Source organism: Dicentrarchus labrax, unplaced genomic scaffold (genome assembly GCF_905237075.1).
Source record: "Dicentrarchus labrax unplaced genomic scaffold, dlabrax2021, whole genome shotgun sequence".
NCBI classification, from domain to species: domain Eukaryota; kingdom Metazoa; phylum Chordata; class Actinopteri; family Moronidae; genus Dicentrarchus; species Dicentrarchus labrax.
This window is the reverse complement of record NW_026136719.1, coordinates 15,336,797-15,354,960: the sequence shown is the minus strand read 5'-3', so window position 1 is coordinate 15,354,960 and position 18,164 is coordinate 15,336,797. Positions and strand designations below refer to the sequence as shown.

The 18,164-nt window shown below is 39.8% G+C and overlaps 1 protein-coding gene across 13 annotated transcripts in view; it reads left to right on the top strand.

Annotated features, from left to right (window-relative positions):
- Positions 1 to 18,164, top strand: part of tjp1a (tight junction protein 1a) — a 93,085-nt gene that overhangs the window by 18,171 nt on the left and 56,750 nt on the right. Inside the window, exon 1 of one of the 13 annotated variants that reach the window (XM_051378861.1) lies at positions 11,533 to 11,562. The exons of the other annotated variants lie outside the window; for them this stretch is intronic. Coding sequence (XP_051234821.1) covers positions 11,548 to 11,562 — 15 coding nt within the window. The 5' untranslated portion in view covers positions 11,533 to 11,547. Of the gene's footprint in view, positions 1 to 11,532; positions 11,563 to 18,164 lie in introns of those variants that run through there. 13 annotated transcript variants of the gene reach the window in all.

Genomic DNA, 18,164 nt, shown 5'->3' with positions numbered 1-18,164 from the left:
TGTGTATTTGTATTTCAGCTGGTATAAGAGCTTTGTTTACATTTCCGAAGGATCTGGTTTTTATCTGTCTGCAGCTCTGTAACGCTGTGTTTTCATTAGGTCACGCTTACTTGTGAGCTATCCCTTGCAATGGTATCAGAGCGTTCAGTTCCTCATTGTGGTGTTAAGTTCTAAAAGACACAACAAAGCAAAATCGTCTGGCTTTGGTTCTGAGAGAGTAAACAAATTATTTTCACAAACTCCAGAAGTGGTGAGCCCAGTTTCTGTATTTACTCTTCAGACATTACTGTGATCTGAAACTAAAAGTTGGACTTTTAGTTTGAATTGCCAGAATTGCCCGGCTCATCTCAGTCAGGTCACACAAGCACATCACATATTGTGGATGCTAATTTGGCATACTTCCCACATATACTGTACCGTGTGCACGTTACTTGTCAGTATGAATTAACACGTTTAAGGACTGCATTACATCATGCTGTAATACACAACTGCAGAATCCATCCTACCCCTCAACCCACCTCTAACAATGTTTTTTTATGTTACCACAGCCGGATGTCCTGCTAATTATTGAATTCAGAATAAAAAGCCTCTTTACACCAGAGGAATCATCCTCAGTAAAATCTATACTCTTTAACTGGTAGCGTAAGCACTGAGATGTCTGCTGGTAAATACCCACTGAAAGTGAATTAGTGGTGATGCTCTTTTATTCATTTGAATAAAGTCAGGCTTAAACTTTATTTATTTAACAAATGACAAAAATCCAAGCATAGAGCTCAGTTGTGGCCGTTTTGGAGCAAATAGTTCCATTTAACTGTATAACAAATGTCCATTTGAAACCTTATGAAACCTTCTTGTAAAAACATCAAATATGGAAATGTGGAGATTTATAAGCTGAGTAGCCTTTGCTACACCTATTTCCACACCCAGCCTCCAGACTTTTTGAGTGTTCTGTTTTCATCCAGCAGACATTGCTGGTGGACACTGATCATACTTCCTCATATACTCTTTGGTGAGGCAGACCTCTCTGTTCTCTGCTGGGCTGATGGGTGCAGACCAGAGATGGCAAACACTTAAACACTGTCTGACAGAGAGAGTGGAAACGAGAGATTACAAAACGGAGTGATGAATGTGAGGGAGGAGTGGAGGTTATGACATGGATGGGTCGTACGAGAGATGAGAGAATGGTTTGACAGCAGGGTGCAGGATGTTCTGATTAGATGGATATATTTTCCCTGGATGGACAGGAGCCTCTGTAGACACCTTATAACTCATTCTCTTCATCCGTTGTTCTCAAGGCACAACGGGACAAAATTGCATTCCACATACAAGTCATTTATCTTACCTGTGTTGAAACAGGCCACTGAAAATTGTCCGTAACCTCTGTGGTTACGTACATGTATGTGTGCCTGTTTTGTGCCTGTGCCTTTGCGTGTGTGTCTGGGACCGGATGTGGTGTTACAGCAGCAGTAAATTATTAAATCCTAAGCTTCTAGGATCATCATTCACATCATGAGTGTGGGAAATTAACACCAGACATCTGCCAAAAGATGCTGGATTTTTAAAGTTAAATTTGTCCACCAACTACTTTGGATGGTAACAAGGCTTTCATTCAATATGCTTGTGTCTGGGTGAGCCCAAAGCACTTAAAGCAGTCAGGTGTCTTGGCTGCAGGATGCTATTTCTTCTCTCTCACACACACACACACACGCACACACGCACACACACACACACACACACATACACACTGTCTGAGGCTGTGGATATGACTTCTGTAGATATATGATGCAATAAAGAGAAAAGCTGCACATGAAGTCAGCGGGCAACATCTGACTGAGACCAGCCTTTTACCAGCCTCTAGGGAAAGCACTAATGCATTTATTACTTTCAATAATACACAAATCAAAGGACATGCATGTTGTATATGATATCTATGTTTTCAGTATTCGTCTTATAATCACGTCAGGTCGTGTTGGAAAGAATAATCCCCATCCCTCCCATCAACGGAGGAAAAAAAGAGCGAATTGTCAGTAGAAATTATGTGTGTGATTGTGGACGTGTGGATGTTTCTCAGCATGATAAATCATAGGAATATGCATATCCTATGTATGTGAATGCAAAAGTAAAATAGAATTATGATAATACTAAATAGAGAAATTGCTGATTGCTGATACCACCTTTATGAATAACAAAAATTAGGGAGACTAATTACTGTGCATAGTAAGTATTGTTGCTTTCTGTCACAGGTTTGTTTTAAAAGAAAATATTGTCATGTTAGATTTCTAGATGATACATTTTGTTATTTTACGCACTACTACGACATCTGGAAATATTCTCCAGCAACATTTGTAGTATGTAGAACAACTTTATTGTCATTGCCACCCATGTCCCTTATTGGACAACCCCCTAGCCTCTCTGCCAATCTGGAACAATAATTGGCCTGAAGCCACACGACCATACACTCAACCCATCCTTGTAGTTGCACCGTTGGCTGATATGTGTGTGGATGTATTTTTTATGATGGCCTTTTTAAAGTGTTGCTGGAGTTTTTACCTCTTCACTTTTACTTGATCTTAATATTTAATCCACCACTAACTACTACTACTAGCATAATAATTAAAATGATAACAGTAAAGTAATAAATACAAAAAGACAAATGTAATTCAAAGTTGCATGAAAGTATAGGTTTAAGTAAATGCCATGGTTTACATCCCAGTTTGCATTCCTCTGTGTTCTTTTCACTTGTCTGTTTATGCTTTTTCAGCTTATGATCATCTTTGTGGGCTGCGAGTTCATGCCTGCTATCCAGGACAGCCGATAAAGCCTCTCGCTAATTGCATTCACCATTAACCAGCAGCAAATCTATAGGCTGTATCTTTCAGGTTCCCTATGGCTTTGAGTTTGATCCCAGTGATTCATTAGCTGTTTAAAGACATGGAGCCTTCTGCATAATGACATGCTGCCTGCCCCTCATGTTAGCTCATCCCGCGGCACTATGGATCTGTAATGTCAGGCAGGAAGGGCAGGCAGGATCAATGTTGGTTCTATAGATAGATGAAGCAATGATCTATGACATCCACATCAGCAGCCTGTAAGTGAGAAGGCCCTATTTTACACAGGGTCATATGGAACAGTTCACATGAAATTAAATTAAATTAATCAATCACTCTTGGTTTATAGGGTGTGTATGTGCATGCTGTGTGTGAGATCTTGGCTGAAGGGATGCCTGGCCGCATACATTGCAGGAAGTGTGTCTTCATATTAGTATGTCCGGCGGTCTGCTGTCCTCTGTGTGATATTGATTGGTCGCATTAGGGAGTCTGCAGGTCAGCATTTCTCAAACAGGGACAGAAGAGGAGTAGGATGGAGGAGGGCAAAGAGGAGGGAAGGAGGAATTACTAGAGGGCACGAGGAGATAGGATGAGAAAAGAAAGAACGAGAATAACTAGGGGAGATAGAAGGACAGAAAATGAAAAGAGAGCAGAATGATGAGAAGAGTGACTGAACAGTAGCAGAATTAGTGTTGTTTTGCACACATGGCCACAAGCCCGCCTTCCCCTTGCCCTGTAGTATTTATTTAGTGTGCTACAGCTAGTTCAAGATGACCTATTGTTCTCGCCTTCATGCTCTTTGTTTACAGTATATTAATACTCATTTTTGCTCACTGCCACGTAGGGAACTGTCAATATTGCGTAAATAACATTAAGCACTGTGCTTGTCCTCCGATGTTTACTTAATGGAGCAGTGGAATTAATTTTATTGATCAAATCAGACCAGTTGACCCTTGTTGCTTTTCCCGTGAGATATCAATGTTATGCTTCTGTTTCGCTCACTATTCAAGGTGCTTGGGCCAGATAAGCTTTTATATCGTCATATTACACATGTATTTCTCCTATTTGACATTTAGTAGTGATTTTCAGCCTCAGTGACTGACAGTGTGTCCTCAGTGACCTTCAGTAGCTCTGGTGTTTGGATGTAATTTTAGCTTTGCTTTCACATCCATCCCTGTTTTGGTCCCAGCTCCATTTCTAGCACAGGTCTCCGTGCTAAAATGTTTTGCTCTGAATAATTTATCACACTTAAAAGCAATTACCTAACACCTAGAGTTAGGCTAAATGGCACCGAAACCCCCCAACACACATACACACTTAGTAACAGCGCTGGCTTTTTGTGGTTTTATTTTGATTTATTTATTTATTTATTTATTTTTGGCAGGGGTTTGTGCACCGTGACGGAAAGCCTGTTGTGTCAGTCTCGAACATAACGGTCGTTGGCTCATGCATAAGATGTGTTGGATTATAAAAGAGAAGATTGGGTTAATTTATGACTTCAACATTCATCTTGTACCACGTGGCAGCAGCAGCAGCCTCGTCTAACGAGATGGGATGGATTCCCAGCAGCTCAGAATTGAGGCCCTCTCCTCTGTTTCCATGGCAACACAATTACTTTGCCCTGGGTGTGGGAGGTTAGGGTGATAATGCACATAGGTTAAAGTAATGTGATTGGGCAGTTTTCATGTTGAGTAGGCACAGAGAGAAAACAGGTTGTAGTAGTATTTATTTTACTGAATCTGTTGGGCTTGAGCTTATTTTCTGTTCTTCCATTGATGCCTATATTTAATGGTCATATGTTTCTACTTGTCCGTCGCTACTATTTAAACTTCTCTTGTTGATAAATATTACTTAATTTGTATTGCCTGTTCATCAAGTGCATTTAGCATTATACTGATATTTATATCAAAGATTTTTGTTCATTCTACTTTATTCTTGAAAGAGATTTAATATAGCACAAAGTAGTTACAAAAGTATTTTTATGATGAATGAAGCTGCTGTTTGTTATGCTCTTAGGTTTCCTGTTTGAAAGAGGAGGAAATTAAATGCCTTCTGCCGCTTATAGCTTTGACTTACATTGCCTCTCACACAGGAACTGCCTGCATGCCCCAAACCTAAACAGATCTTCAAAATTGAGTGAATGTTTGAATCCACATACAAAAAATAATTGAACTGAATAAAAAAGCTTTTGCGTGGACACATAAATGGTAAATAAAACAGAGGACGGAGGGGAAAATTAACAAAGTTAATGCAATATGAGGAAAAACTACTGTACATATACCAAAAAACACATACATGTGCACATGTGTAAAAGACCTGACTGACATATGAATGACATATCAATGTGAGTTGTTCTCTGTGATGTAGTCCTTTACTACTGAGCTGAAAGTATGTTGGCAATCTTCAGATCAGGCACATGATAAATCTTGAAATATGCTAAAATTCTAAACAGAACATACCTCCTGCTCATCTGATGTCTTTGTCATATCAGTAGTAGTTTCACCTCTGTCCCTGAGTTTCATTTTATTTGTATGTCAATGTCGGTCTCTTCAGTGCTGCAGGTACACAGAAAGATCTCTCTCCCTCTCTTTCACCTTTCCCTCCATGCAGGCACCTCCAGGGGCTCTCATTTCACATTTGACTTTTATTTTCCCTCTCAACTAAATTGACCACCCGAAATGTGAAACTTTGTAAAGTGAGATGCCCCCAGGGGGAAGTCACGATGCCAACCTGCAACCTGCCTTTGTAGCGTCTGTCTACAGAGAGGAGTAAAGCAAGTTAAAAACGTAGAAAAAAACAACAAGAGGAAATGGGTTAATCAGAGCCGACGGGTGCGTGGAGATATATGTGTGTGTGTGTGTGTGTCTTTCTGTCTGTCACTGCATGTGTGTGTCTGTGTCTGTCTTTGTGTGTGTGTGCGTGCCTCAGGAGGGCTGCTTGCTCGGGGACAGGGGGGCTCTCAGGATGGATTCGTCAGAAGCCAGGGGCTGTGCTGTGCACCATTAGGATCAAGGTTGCTATTTCAGGATGCTACCTGCTGAGGGATGTACTCTGCTCACAGTTTTGATGGCCCCTCCGCCCAAGTCCATTAAACAAGGCAGAGATGGCCTGTGCTGCTGCTGAGTAATGAAGATGGGACCTATTTTCAAGAATGACTAGTTATTTTAGTTCAGATAGTTGTGTTTTTTGGTTGTGCTTTATTGGTGAGTTCCGAAAGGTCTGATTACAACACTGTTATGCATTTGATACAGTTTTCTCCCAATGAACTCAATTGATATGCCTGTCCTTTGGTGTGACCTTTTCTCTATATTGTAGGTGGAGCAATAAAAATAAAACAGAGAGTGAAGCTACATTTTCTTCTGATAATGCAAATACAGAGATTACAGAAAATAAATAGATATTCATTCATCATTTTACTGGGCACTTACGATGTCCTGTTCAAAGACCTCTAAGGTTCCTAGACTTTAATTCGACAACTGTTGCCTCACACAGTATTCAAATAAATACATGTGAGGGCAGGACAGTGTGTGTGTATTTATGTGTGTGTGTGTGTGTGTGTGTGTGTGTGTGTGTGTGTGTGTGTGTGTGTGTGTGTAGGTGTGTGTGTGTGTGTGTGTGTGTGTGTGTGTGTGTGTGTGTGTGTGTGTGTGTGTGTGTTCCTTTGAGGAAAATGAGTCAGCATTCTTTGCTGACTGACTTCCACAGCACAGGGACTTAAAGGGACATTTGGGGTTAAAGGTCATGTCTAGCTGTAAATTTGCTGCCGATTTATTATACTTGTGTTTAAGGAGGCATGAAACTGTTTGAGTCATTACTTTAGATTACTGAGATTGTTACTTATAGGATATGTATGCATTAATCCTAAATACATGCATTACATTGATTCTCTTTTAATCAAATCATTTAAGTGAATGGTTACTTAAGTATGGTAAGACTTTAAATCCACCTTTTTAGTGTTTGTAAGTATATAAACATGTAATAAATGGTTTATAACACATTATATTTTGGTTACTTAAACGCACAAAAGCAGATATACAGATTTTTTCTGTGTTTAGTAATGTACAGTATTTGTAAACAATTAAAACTCCCTATGAGGACATATTCATACGCACATATTTTTATAACTCAATATAGTTTTACTATATTGTCATTCATTATCTATTTATACACCAGCCTCCACTTATGGTTGCACACAGAAAGAGATATAGTTATTGATAATGTGTCAATAAACACATATATTTGCTTACAACTATACATTGAGTTATAATTTATTTATTAAATTATCTAATATATTAGATTAGATTAGATTCAACTTTATTGTCATTGCACAGAGTACAAGTACTTAGACAACAAAATTCAGTTCAGCATCTAACCAGAAGTGCAAAAAAGCAGTAATGTGCATATGTACAGGGATATATATAAAATAAATAACATTATAGATATACTTATATATATATATATATATAAATAAACTAGCAGGATATATACAGTATGAACAGCATTAACAGAGTGAATGGAGAGAAGTGAATACACTAAGAGCTAATAATATAATATAATATATCTAAATATAGCTACTTGTCATGCAATATAGCATACAGAAGTGGCAGAGTGGAGATTTTTATTTATTTCATTTTTAAATGCTTTTTAGCATCTTAACAGTGTTATATTCACATATAACTATGAGTCAAAAAAGAACTTCAGGCCTTGAAAAACATGTGTTCATCTACTAGCTCTACATCACTATTATGCAGTACACCTGTGTTGCCACTAGTGGTACTTGTGCTATAGTAAAAGGATTGGAAGAGCACTGAAGCTCGGCTCCAGTCAACCTGCCTGAAAAACAGGTCAATGAGAGCTTATATCCTGCAGAGGGCAGACTGTCACCACTAACCATCTTAACGCTGCTGATGAGCGGACCACTGACCTCCTCAGCACCGGTCTCCATTTTAACTGTCTGAAGCTTTTTGCTCTTGAGCATAAGTGGATGTATTTTATATATACACGTCTGTCTTTACACCTTCTTGCATTTCTTTGAAACAGTTTCCAAGCTTGTCTGTGAACTGATGTCCAGACGTGGACAGAGACAAGAGAGTGGATTGTAATAAACTACCTAAGCGTAACAGAGGCTCATGCAGACTTCTTGTCAAATGGAACTCTATAAATCATAAATCATAAGACAAAACAAGATTGACCTTTTAACCTGCATATGCGTAATAGAGGTTGCCGGTGGCTCTGAAGGTAAAGCGAGTCGTCCATCTTTTCAATTCCTCGGCTAGACAATAATCCCATATTGTTCACGATGGTCAGGCTATCACCTTCAATCTGGAGTGCTATATAAATGCAGGCATTTACCATTCAATCTTTGTTGTGTGTTACTACTGTCGAATTCAAATAAACAACCACAGGAATTCAATTTGTGGGCTAAATATGTACATTTCACTTATAGTAAAACTTGTGACGGATCGTCTGCAGATGCCTGTGCAATTGTGGCTCTCTCTGTGACTTTGTGGGCAATGCCAGAAAATTTAATTAACTGAAATCGACATTCCAGAAAGGCCCACTGGGGCTCTCACGGCCAAGCGGAGTGGCAGATCTGTGTAGCATCAGAGAGTGAAAAAGAGAGAGATAGGCAGAGAGAGAGAGAGAGAGAGAGAGAGAGAGAGAGAGATGGGCCCAGATTCATCAGCACTTTAGTTTACTTAACAATTTGCCAATATAACAAATTCAACATCATATGTTATCTACTGGCTGACGGGAAGGAGTCAGAAAGTCAGTTTTTAGCATTCAAATAAACAACTGTGCTTGGTTTAATTCTGAATGTGGTTGTCAGAGCCAAACATCAGCATGACCCCTTGAAATGAAAGTGTAAGAGATGTTCGTGCAGGGAGCAGCTCAAGACGACTGCGTGGACAACAAGTACAAAATGTTCTGATGTTTTGTTCTTGTTCTTGTTGGTGAAAAAGAAAAGGGAGATATGAACTCCCCAGCACATCTGCTCATATTTATGAGGTGGTGTCGAGGCTTAGCTGGAGACATTTCATTAAGAATAAGAGAGGGGGCAGAGAGGAGAGCGGCGGGGGATGACTGATCAGTCAGGTGATAGGGATTTTGTCATCCATGGGTCAGTGCCTTTTGTAGGAGCCCGCCAGAAAGCTGTTAGACACAGTCAAAAACAATGCTCTACTACTTTATATTCTGTTTTATTCTATTCGGTTCTATCTTTTGCCCATGATTCATAGTCTTTCTCTGCCTTTCTGTTGCCAATGACCACTGTAAAAGGAGTCCTGTTTAGTGAGGCACCCTCAGACAATATATATTTCTGGCTTGTTTTCAGTGGAAGCTCCCTGAGAGACTCAGCGACGTTGCCAGCAGATTAACTGTCCTCATATCCCTGCATCCCTGGTTATTTCTCCTGCTTGTTTTCTTTTAATAAAGCCGGCTGACCTCCTTAGTCCTGAAGTAGGCTGGCAGACAGACCGGCAGACAAGGAGCCAAGCAGGTGGGCAGCAATAACAGGTAGAGATGGTGCGGAGGGAGACGAACCGGGCAGAGAGGGAGACGTGTCGAGTGGGTGCTGGAAAATAGGTTGAAGAAGAGGTCTCAGCACTACAAGCCCTGCTATGTGGCACAGTCACAGTGATTGTGAAAACTCTGTGACGTTGTCGCTTTTGATTGTCTTTTCTCTGCGTGAGGGGCTGCATTCTTGTCAGTGAGACTGGCAGCCAGACACACATTCATGCATGAGGGAAACACACACACTTGTCAGGACCAAAACTGGTTGGAAGGTAAAACATCACCTACTTATGACCCCATCAGTACCAAATCACAAATCTAAGAATGGAAGTGAAAATGATTTGAACACTTGAAATTTTCTTGTAGTAATTGTCAAAACTTGGTGATTAATAGTCCTCCTGGTAGCAGGATAACCTTAAATGTCGCTGCTCATTTTGATTCTCAAGGGAGGCAGTTGGATGTATTAGTGACACCCCTCCAGCCCCACCAAGCTCCACCTCTCTCTAACAGCAACTCAGTCATCATAGCAGCTGATGGTTTATCCCTAATGGTGACCCATAAATAAAGCAGCAACCAATGGAAAGAATTGATTTCCAGAAGCACGGAGGAGTGGTGGAGATTTATGATCCGAGTCGGACTCTGCTGCAGCGCCGTATATCACTCTTTCTGATATGTTTTGCCCTTCATCTTTTTTTCCAGCCCATCATTTTGCCTCTGACTGCAACGCCCAGAACAAAGTGTTCCCTCTTTTTTGGGATATTATAAAGTTTGCCAAATCCCTTTTACCCTTTTGATCTTCTCGTGCTTTATCTTCTTGTTTTATTCACCCATGTGCTCTGCTCACCTGGCCTGGGTGGCTTTATTCTTCTCTCTACTCTCTCTGTCCCTCTCTCTGTCCTTCTCTCTCTCTCTCTCTCTCTCTCTCTCTCTCTCTCTCTCTCTCTCTCTCTCTCTCTCTGACACACACACACCTTTTAGGTGTCCAAGGGGAAATTGACAAGACTCTAATAGACCAGTCTCTGACTTTCTGGAATTTGCTAATTTAGCTGAATTTATGTTGAGCGGCTTAGGCTACAGATCAGAGTAGTCTTAGAGTCAGGGTAGAGCTTCGCATTTCAGGTTATGCAGCTAGAATTGTGGTAACAGTACTGTACATCATCAGAAAGATCATATATTACAGACATTCCTAAACACTATTTCTAAATTCTATTATATTTCTATACATTGCTAATTAAAACTGTTCATAAAACACTGTTTTTTCTCTGTCTTGGCGGTTCTTCGATATTTATTGCTGAGATGCTAAGCAGTACATTGATCTGATTCTGTCTGATCTGCACATTCAAAAGATCCCAGTGCTGTAATCCAGCACTCTGATTCACTTACATGCAGTAGTTAATCCAACTACACTGCTACATATGGATAGACTTGCTACAGATTTGCACATTGTATGGCAGATGTTCTCCCTGCTTGTGTGTGTATGTGTGTACAAGAGTGTGTGTGTGCCTATGTGCATGCAAATGTGCCGGTCCATCCTGGTGTGGGCATCCAGGTGCTTCAAGCACCAGAAGCCATAACAGACCTGAGTTTATTAATGTTGTTCATTTCCTCTCGTCTATTTGCCTCTAGCCTCCTGGCTGCTCGGCTCTCCAGTCCAACATTCCACACACTCCACTGGAATTAAGGGAGAGGCCTGCGGCAAGGCAGGGAACAAGCTCAGGAATGTCTCTGTTATCACAGGGAGAGAGGATGGAGGGAGGAAGGGAACAAGAGGTCAGGCCAGAGGGCCCCCGCACTGTTAGGTTGACTTTACTCAGGACTGCTGGAGTTGTAGGGGTTTCCATCATCAAAAGTTTGATCACTACACTACACTACTCTGCCCCATAGGCTCATATTACCACAGAGGTGCATGCCTCTGGCCCAATCAGAACGCATAGGAATCTAATTTTAGAGCTGCTGCTTTTTAAATCAATATCTCCACTCCTATCAGTGGCACTGTCATGTAGATTATCTCACGGCCTTCACAGATGTCACACCAGGTTGGCTCTGCTCTCAGTCCACAGTGTGTGCTGCTGAGGATCACCCCGTATTCACTCACACAGCCAAATGCACTGACTTGCATACTGCTCGTGCATGCGGAGGGACACATACACGGGCAAAAGCATCCCTCTGGGTTATCCGTAGCCGGAGTCAGAACGTGTGCAGGCATATGCACGCATGTGTGGTGAGTGAGCGTGAGAGACGGTTTGATAATGTTTGACGAGCACAGAGCACTATAAGCTTTTTGGAACGTTATAGTTGAGCAGAGTTTTATTTTGCTGGCTTGATATATATTATGTTTTAGTATTTGATGTTAATCTGTTTAATTCACGGTCATGTCTCATGTTTTGTCTTCTGGACAAAGATGGAAGGGGAAGGATATTTCTTTTTTGTTGATCATTATCTGTTTTGAGTATTACAAAATGGCACTGTTCTTTATTTCTATTGCTTGAACTGTACAAAGTAACTTCAATTCAGTGTGTTGTTATTATGTTTGCATTTTGTGCTGACTGATTTGCATCATCTTATATTGTAGCTGCATTGTGGGACTAGTGATGGTAGTAAATTAGATATGGAGAAAAATAATGGAAGACGTGTTGAGCTTATTAACACCAATGAAAGTGAAGAAAATAAATTCCAGACTGGTGAGATAAAACCAAAATATTTTCTAAGTGGCCGATAAAAAGGCAAGACAAAGAAAACATTCTTAAATTTATGGGAATTTAAGGGAATTTATGGGTGTAATTTAACACCTTGATGACTCAATGGTTGGTCGGCAAAGTGGACTCACAGCCAGAACATCCTGAGTTTGAACACCTTTCTTGTTCTGTTCTGTGTTTTCTTTGTCCATGTTTGAATGGGTTTCTATATACCAGATTCCTTTTACCCCGGAGACATGTATATTAGATACTATACTATATCATACCATTGCCCTACTGGTCTCTGAACTGTGGCTGTTCACTGCGCTGATGATCGGTCGGATGCAGAAGACAAAGTTCTCTGTGGGAATAAAAATAATGAATCATTTAACTCACAGTAATACAAATAATTAAAAATACTTCATGTATGGGTGTAGGGCTGCATGATATGATAAAACAAAAAATCATCTTGTGATTATTTTGACATATATTGCGATTTCAATTTGATTCATGATTCGGGTGGTAATCATTTTTGTCATCATTTTACTTTTATCAAAAAATTGCAGCTTGTGCGATTTGGATATTGAACTTGGCCATATTACGATTTCAATAATATTTCGAACTATGCAGCCCTGTAGTGTAAGAAAATATTATATATAAGTATATAAATATCTTAAAAACACTCGATTGTTTTGGTTAAACCCAAAAACATTTATAGAATTGTTGTAAACGTAAATTGAAGGCTATGATGTTGGATGTTATAGGGACTGTGATAAATACAAATGCAGATCTCACTGTTCTGGTTGCATAAAAAAACAGAACTTTTTTTGCCTCAGATTTCATGCATATGGTGGTGGGTTCCTTATACTCAAACAGTTTTCCTAAAATTGGATTTTTTTTTAAATTCTCAATATATTGCCTACCTAACAGTATCACAATATATCTTGCAGATTCTTGCAATACACTGCCCTAGATTCATGTCAGAGGTTTACCACTGGAATATTAATTAGGTTTTTGCTTTGTTATACAAAAAGAATGCATCACTTTGCATAAATATAATGCATAATGGCCAGTTTTTTTCACATGCACCTCAGTCCTACAAGGCATCTATATAATGCCTATAGTTCAGTGTTTCAGTGTAAACTTCCAATGAAGGGATTTCAGTCTGAAATCCATTTAATCTTGTCCATGCATAATGCCGTGTAGCCTATATATAAATACAAAGGGGATTATTTTCATCCTTCTACTATTCCTGTTGTAGACTTGAAACGAGGCTTACCACATAACATGTCACCTGAATCTGCAGCAATAATTGTTTTTAAAGTGGATTACCATACATTGTGCTCAATGTGGCTGAACTGCTGACAAAGCAGTGCAGATGAAGATTAATGATTAAAGTTACATAAAACTATTAGAAAAGTTACTGTACTGAAGATTATAAATTTAAAAAAAAAAGATTATAGATATATTTCTTGGTGTATATCTCTGAGTCCAGGGTTAACTGCTGTGATTCAGATACATTCTGGTATAAAATGCTGTTGTCCTGCAGAGTCTTAGTGTGTCATACAGTCTGACCTTCCCGCGGGACTGCTGCTCTTGCACATTACACACTGACTAACAGCATGACAACAGAACTAATCACAGCCTTGTAGCTGTGGTCTGCATAATGTTCCCTCTGTTACGCTCTGTAATTAAAGATATGCATGTTCCATTAGTTGCACACAGGGAATGGACATCGACGAGGGCATATGTTTATATTGGTTTCCTATATTTTATAACTTGATTTTTGTCTCAGAAAAACAAAGGTCATAGCAGTTTTGGAATCACAATTGAAAGGTCAAGGTGTACATGTACATGCTTACATATACTGTTTGCTGTTTTAGAAAAGTTTAACTTCTTTTATTGCTTATAAATAACGGTAATACTCACTTGTAGGTTGTCTGACTCATTACTTTCAGTTAAAACATGAAAAAAAAAACAAAGTAGAAGTTAATTTCCCCTGATAGCAATATTTTGCATATTATACCTACATTCCTACAGTATCAACTACTTGCTAGTTATAGTATGTGTACTCAGCTGCAGTAAACCAGTTTTTCTGTATGGTCTGTAACATTTGCTGAGATACCTAATCATATCTGTATGAGCCAGGGTCCTTCAGCTTTGCCCTGTGTGGTTGACTTTCGCTCGGCTAAGCAGTATGTAAAACCTATATTATACATGTTAGCAGCACATGACTGCTTGGTATAAACAGTAGAACAGTAGTGCAACGTTAAAGTCTTTTTTTACTCTATGTTCCCTGGTGTTGTTGTCCCAGCAGTGTTGCTTCCATATGCTGTTTACTGTACAGGTCACATGGTTAAGCCAGTGGCACTAGTTCAGCTGAAGGGGGCCCAGGTGATACAAGAGCTGTAGGCAAACATAGGCAGATAACATCTCTACAAAAAGCTCTGTTCCCTGTTGGTGGTGCAGCAAAGGCAAATATCTCATACCCACCCTGCATTTTAATTTCTTCTCTATTTTTTGCCATTATTGTGTAATGATATATTAATAAAAACACTAACAAGGACTAACATTACAATTGAATCTTAACCCAGGGTGTCTAGATCACATGCTTTGTACATGTGCCAACTGGGGCACCAGGACATCCTTTTGGCATTAACTGATGATGCCACCATTATATGATAATATATCAATAGTAAAACAGTGAGTCATAGATCAAATGGAGCTGCAGTTCACCTTTTATTATGCTTTTGTCCTCTTTGTGGATAGATTAATGTTATACAACCTACCGTTTTTCTGCTATTGAGTAGACTGAGTACATTATTGTACCTTTAGTAAATTTAAGTCCTACTAACATCAAGGCTGAAAAAATATTTTTATTTTGGTTCAATCCCACCGGCACTGTTGTGTGCTATAGATAAGCATAGGGTTGATGCTCTGGGGAAAGCTCACTGTGCATGAGTAGAGTCGCTCAACATCATCTCATCGCTCACCCTTGCTGTGACTTCAAAATAATGAACTGAAAGTAATTAATTTGGATATACCTAGTTATTAGAACTACAGTAGACTAATTAATATGGTGGGCAGATATATTAACCGATATTAGCTTATTGCTGTTAAATAGGTATCTGTATATACGTATATACAAGTAACAAGAAATTGCGGTACAGTAAAATCTCCATGCTGCCAGTGGGTAATTGTATTGTCCAAATGTGGAAGGGGGGTAAGTCATTGTAAGTTATACCATTTTTAGCAGTTTGATATCTCTAATTTTTTTATATTAAAGTTTAAAAATTAAATGTGTTATTTTTTGGGCTGGAACAGTCGATCTTCAGAAAAATAATCTGCAGCAATTTTGATGATAGATTAATTTAAATTGAATTTAAGTTAAAATACCAACCAATCTCTGGTTCCAGATTCTCAGTTGGCAGGATTTTACACTTGTGACAGTCAAATGAAATGCTTTAGGTTTCCTTGTGTCCCTACCAACTTTAAAATCAAAAATAAACTTAAAATCAAGCTGCCATGCCAGGAAAGTCCGGATGTGCACATTAAGTCTCTCCCCACATATGAGCTCACAGGAACTGTCTATATGCTGTAGAATAGGGCACTGTAAATCCCTGCCCACCGCTCAGTCCTGACACAGGCTCCATAGTGCCCACCCCGAGAGGGGTGGCTTAGACTGGCTTTTAGGTCGGCTCCCTTTCTGCTGAGTTCATCAGGCTGGTCCTTTGAGCAGGGAGGCAGACCACTGCCTTGTGGCCCTTTCTTTCTTTTCAGGCGACAAATGTGCTAAAACAGCACTCCGTAATCACTTGGCATTAGGGGCCGTTGTGTTGGGCATTAGTGGTTAGAATTGACCAGTGGGACGTTATAAAAATGAGTCTGACAAGAGAACACCAAAGCTGATGAGTCTGGATCCTGGCACTGGACGGCTAGAGGATTAGTCAGCTAACACACTGGCTGGGGCTTCTGCAGGGTCGGGTCCCATCGCATCTCATCACCACCAGGCTTGAAGCGGCCCCTGTGGCTGCCGTGTCTCCATCCGCCTCTCTGGCTGGCCCTGGATCTTCCCATCCTCCACCGCTTCTCCTTCCTCCAAAAACACAACATCATCTCCTCTTGTTGGGTCGTGTTTTCATGGGAGGAGCATATGATGCTGTAGACTTAGCACAGTGTGGGTTGAGTTGCAGTGGTAGGGCCTGATTATGTGGAGCTATTTCTCAAACGTTTCTTTTCTTGTAACTCAGAGAAAGAGAGATAATGTGTGATGAATTGTCTTGACTCATTCAATTCCTTTTTAGTTTTGAATCTCACACTGAAGTGACACGGTTTGATAAGAAGACAAGCTGTTCACTTCAGTTCTTATTTCCCAATCTACTGTCATATTCAGCATTGCAAAAACTTAATTGGATACAGAGAGAGCACAAGGGTGTTTTCACTGATTGACCCCTCTCTGATTTCATCCCTGATATTATCTGCCAATGGGCACAGCAGTTAACCAGGAATCATTTTTTTCTCATTATCACATTTACTGCACAGCCACTAACCACTGCTTTGCTTTTGATGATAATTTTATCGATTTTCACAGAATTTCAGCTGCTTTTGTCTGACAAGCACTTCTTAGCCTGAACTGTTCAACCTCTCCTGGGGAGCAGAGTGCCTGTTTCACTGGAAGCTCCTGATGTTTCCCCTCCTTTGCCCAGCTAGAGCGGCTTCATACTATTGGAATTTAGCAGTAACAGGCAGTACCATGGGAAGAGTCACTTACGGGGGGGAGCTAATGCTGAGATCACTGGACTTGAAACATTCCCTCATTCGTCACAACTTTCATTCAATATACTATAGTTTAGCTAATTCCCTCTCTCCATTTTATCTTCTACTTTACCTTATCCTTAACTTAACTCTTATGTTTTCAACTCTCCTTTACTTTCTTTTGATCTTCATCTCTGATCTCCCTCTGTCTTCTGCAAAACTTGCATTTCTTTTCTCCTTTTCTTTTCATTTCTTCCTCCTGTAATCCTTTTACCCCTCATCTCTCTTTCTCTTTTTGCTCTCATTTTCTGCCTTCTTCTTTCCACCTTTATCAATTGCTTTGCTCTCCTCATCACACTCCTTCATCATTTTCACAGCACCTTGCTGTGGAGGATGTAGCCCACTGACTTCTATATTGTTATGTTTTTACTATTCTAATTTACATTTACACCTTTGGGGTTTTAGTCTGAGATGTTGTTAGGAACCAACAGTTTGAAATACTGTTTGTCCATATTATCAAGACAGACAATTATCTAATCTTGAATTCATGTATTCAGTGTCATTTGTTGTTTAATTATCCAATATTTATTTGAAGTCAATCATTCCACCTACAGTAAGCTTGTGAAGGAACAGAGAAAACACTATTCTTCCTCGCTGTCATAACATCTAAAAGTCACCTGAACTCTCTTTCTCTGTCCCTCTCTTTGTCTATGTCTCTCTCTCACTGTTCTACACCTCCTTTTGCACAAGAGGCGCTAACTATTGTGCAAGCATTGTGGCTTTCTTGTCTGAATGGAACTGTAAGGAAGACTATTGTATGTCTGAAATACAAGAGACCATCACTTTACCATATAGATGAAGTCAGCGAAGGGCTTATCATTACACGTGTAGTTACATCGACATCACTACTAAACCATGCAAATATAGCAAACAATAGGCTTGTTGTCACTGCAGTGTTTACTCTGGAAACAATGGGGATCACGCGGTGTAACTTTATAGGATTTCTTGTCCTTTGGTCATCTTAATGCAACTCATGTTAAATAGTTAGTGTGAATCAATCAACATGTTGATCCGTTTACACTTTCAGTACACAAGTACGGCATGAGAGTCTTGTTTGTCCTCCTTAGACATAGATGACAGATATGTATGTGTACAGATTATGTCATATTTGATATGTACACATATTTCTAGTACATAAACACGCAAATTTCTCTCCAGGTGAAAAGAACAGATTACTACAGTTAAAGGACCAGTGTGTAGATTTTAGTGGCATCTAGTGGTGAAGCTGCAGATTACAACTAACTGAACACAGCTGGCTTCTGTATTTGATGACCTGGAAATGAGAACAAGCTGTGAAGTCTTTAGGAGAAACTACGGTGGCTGCGAAACTCGT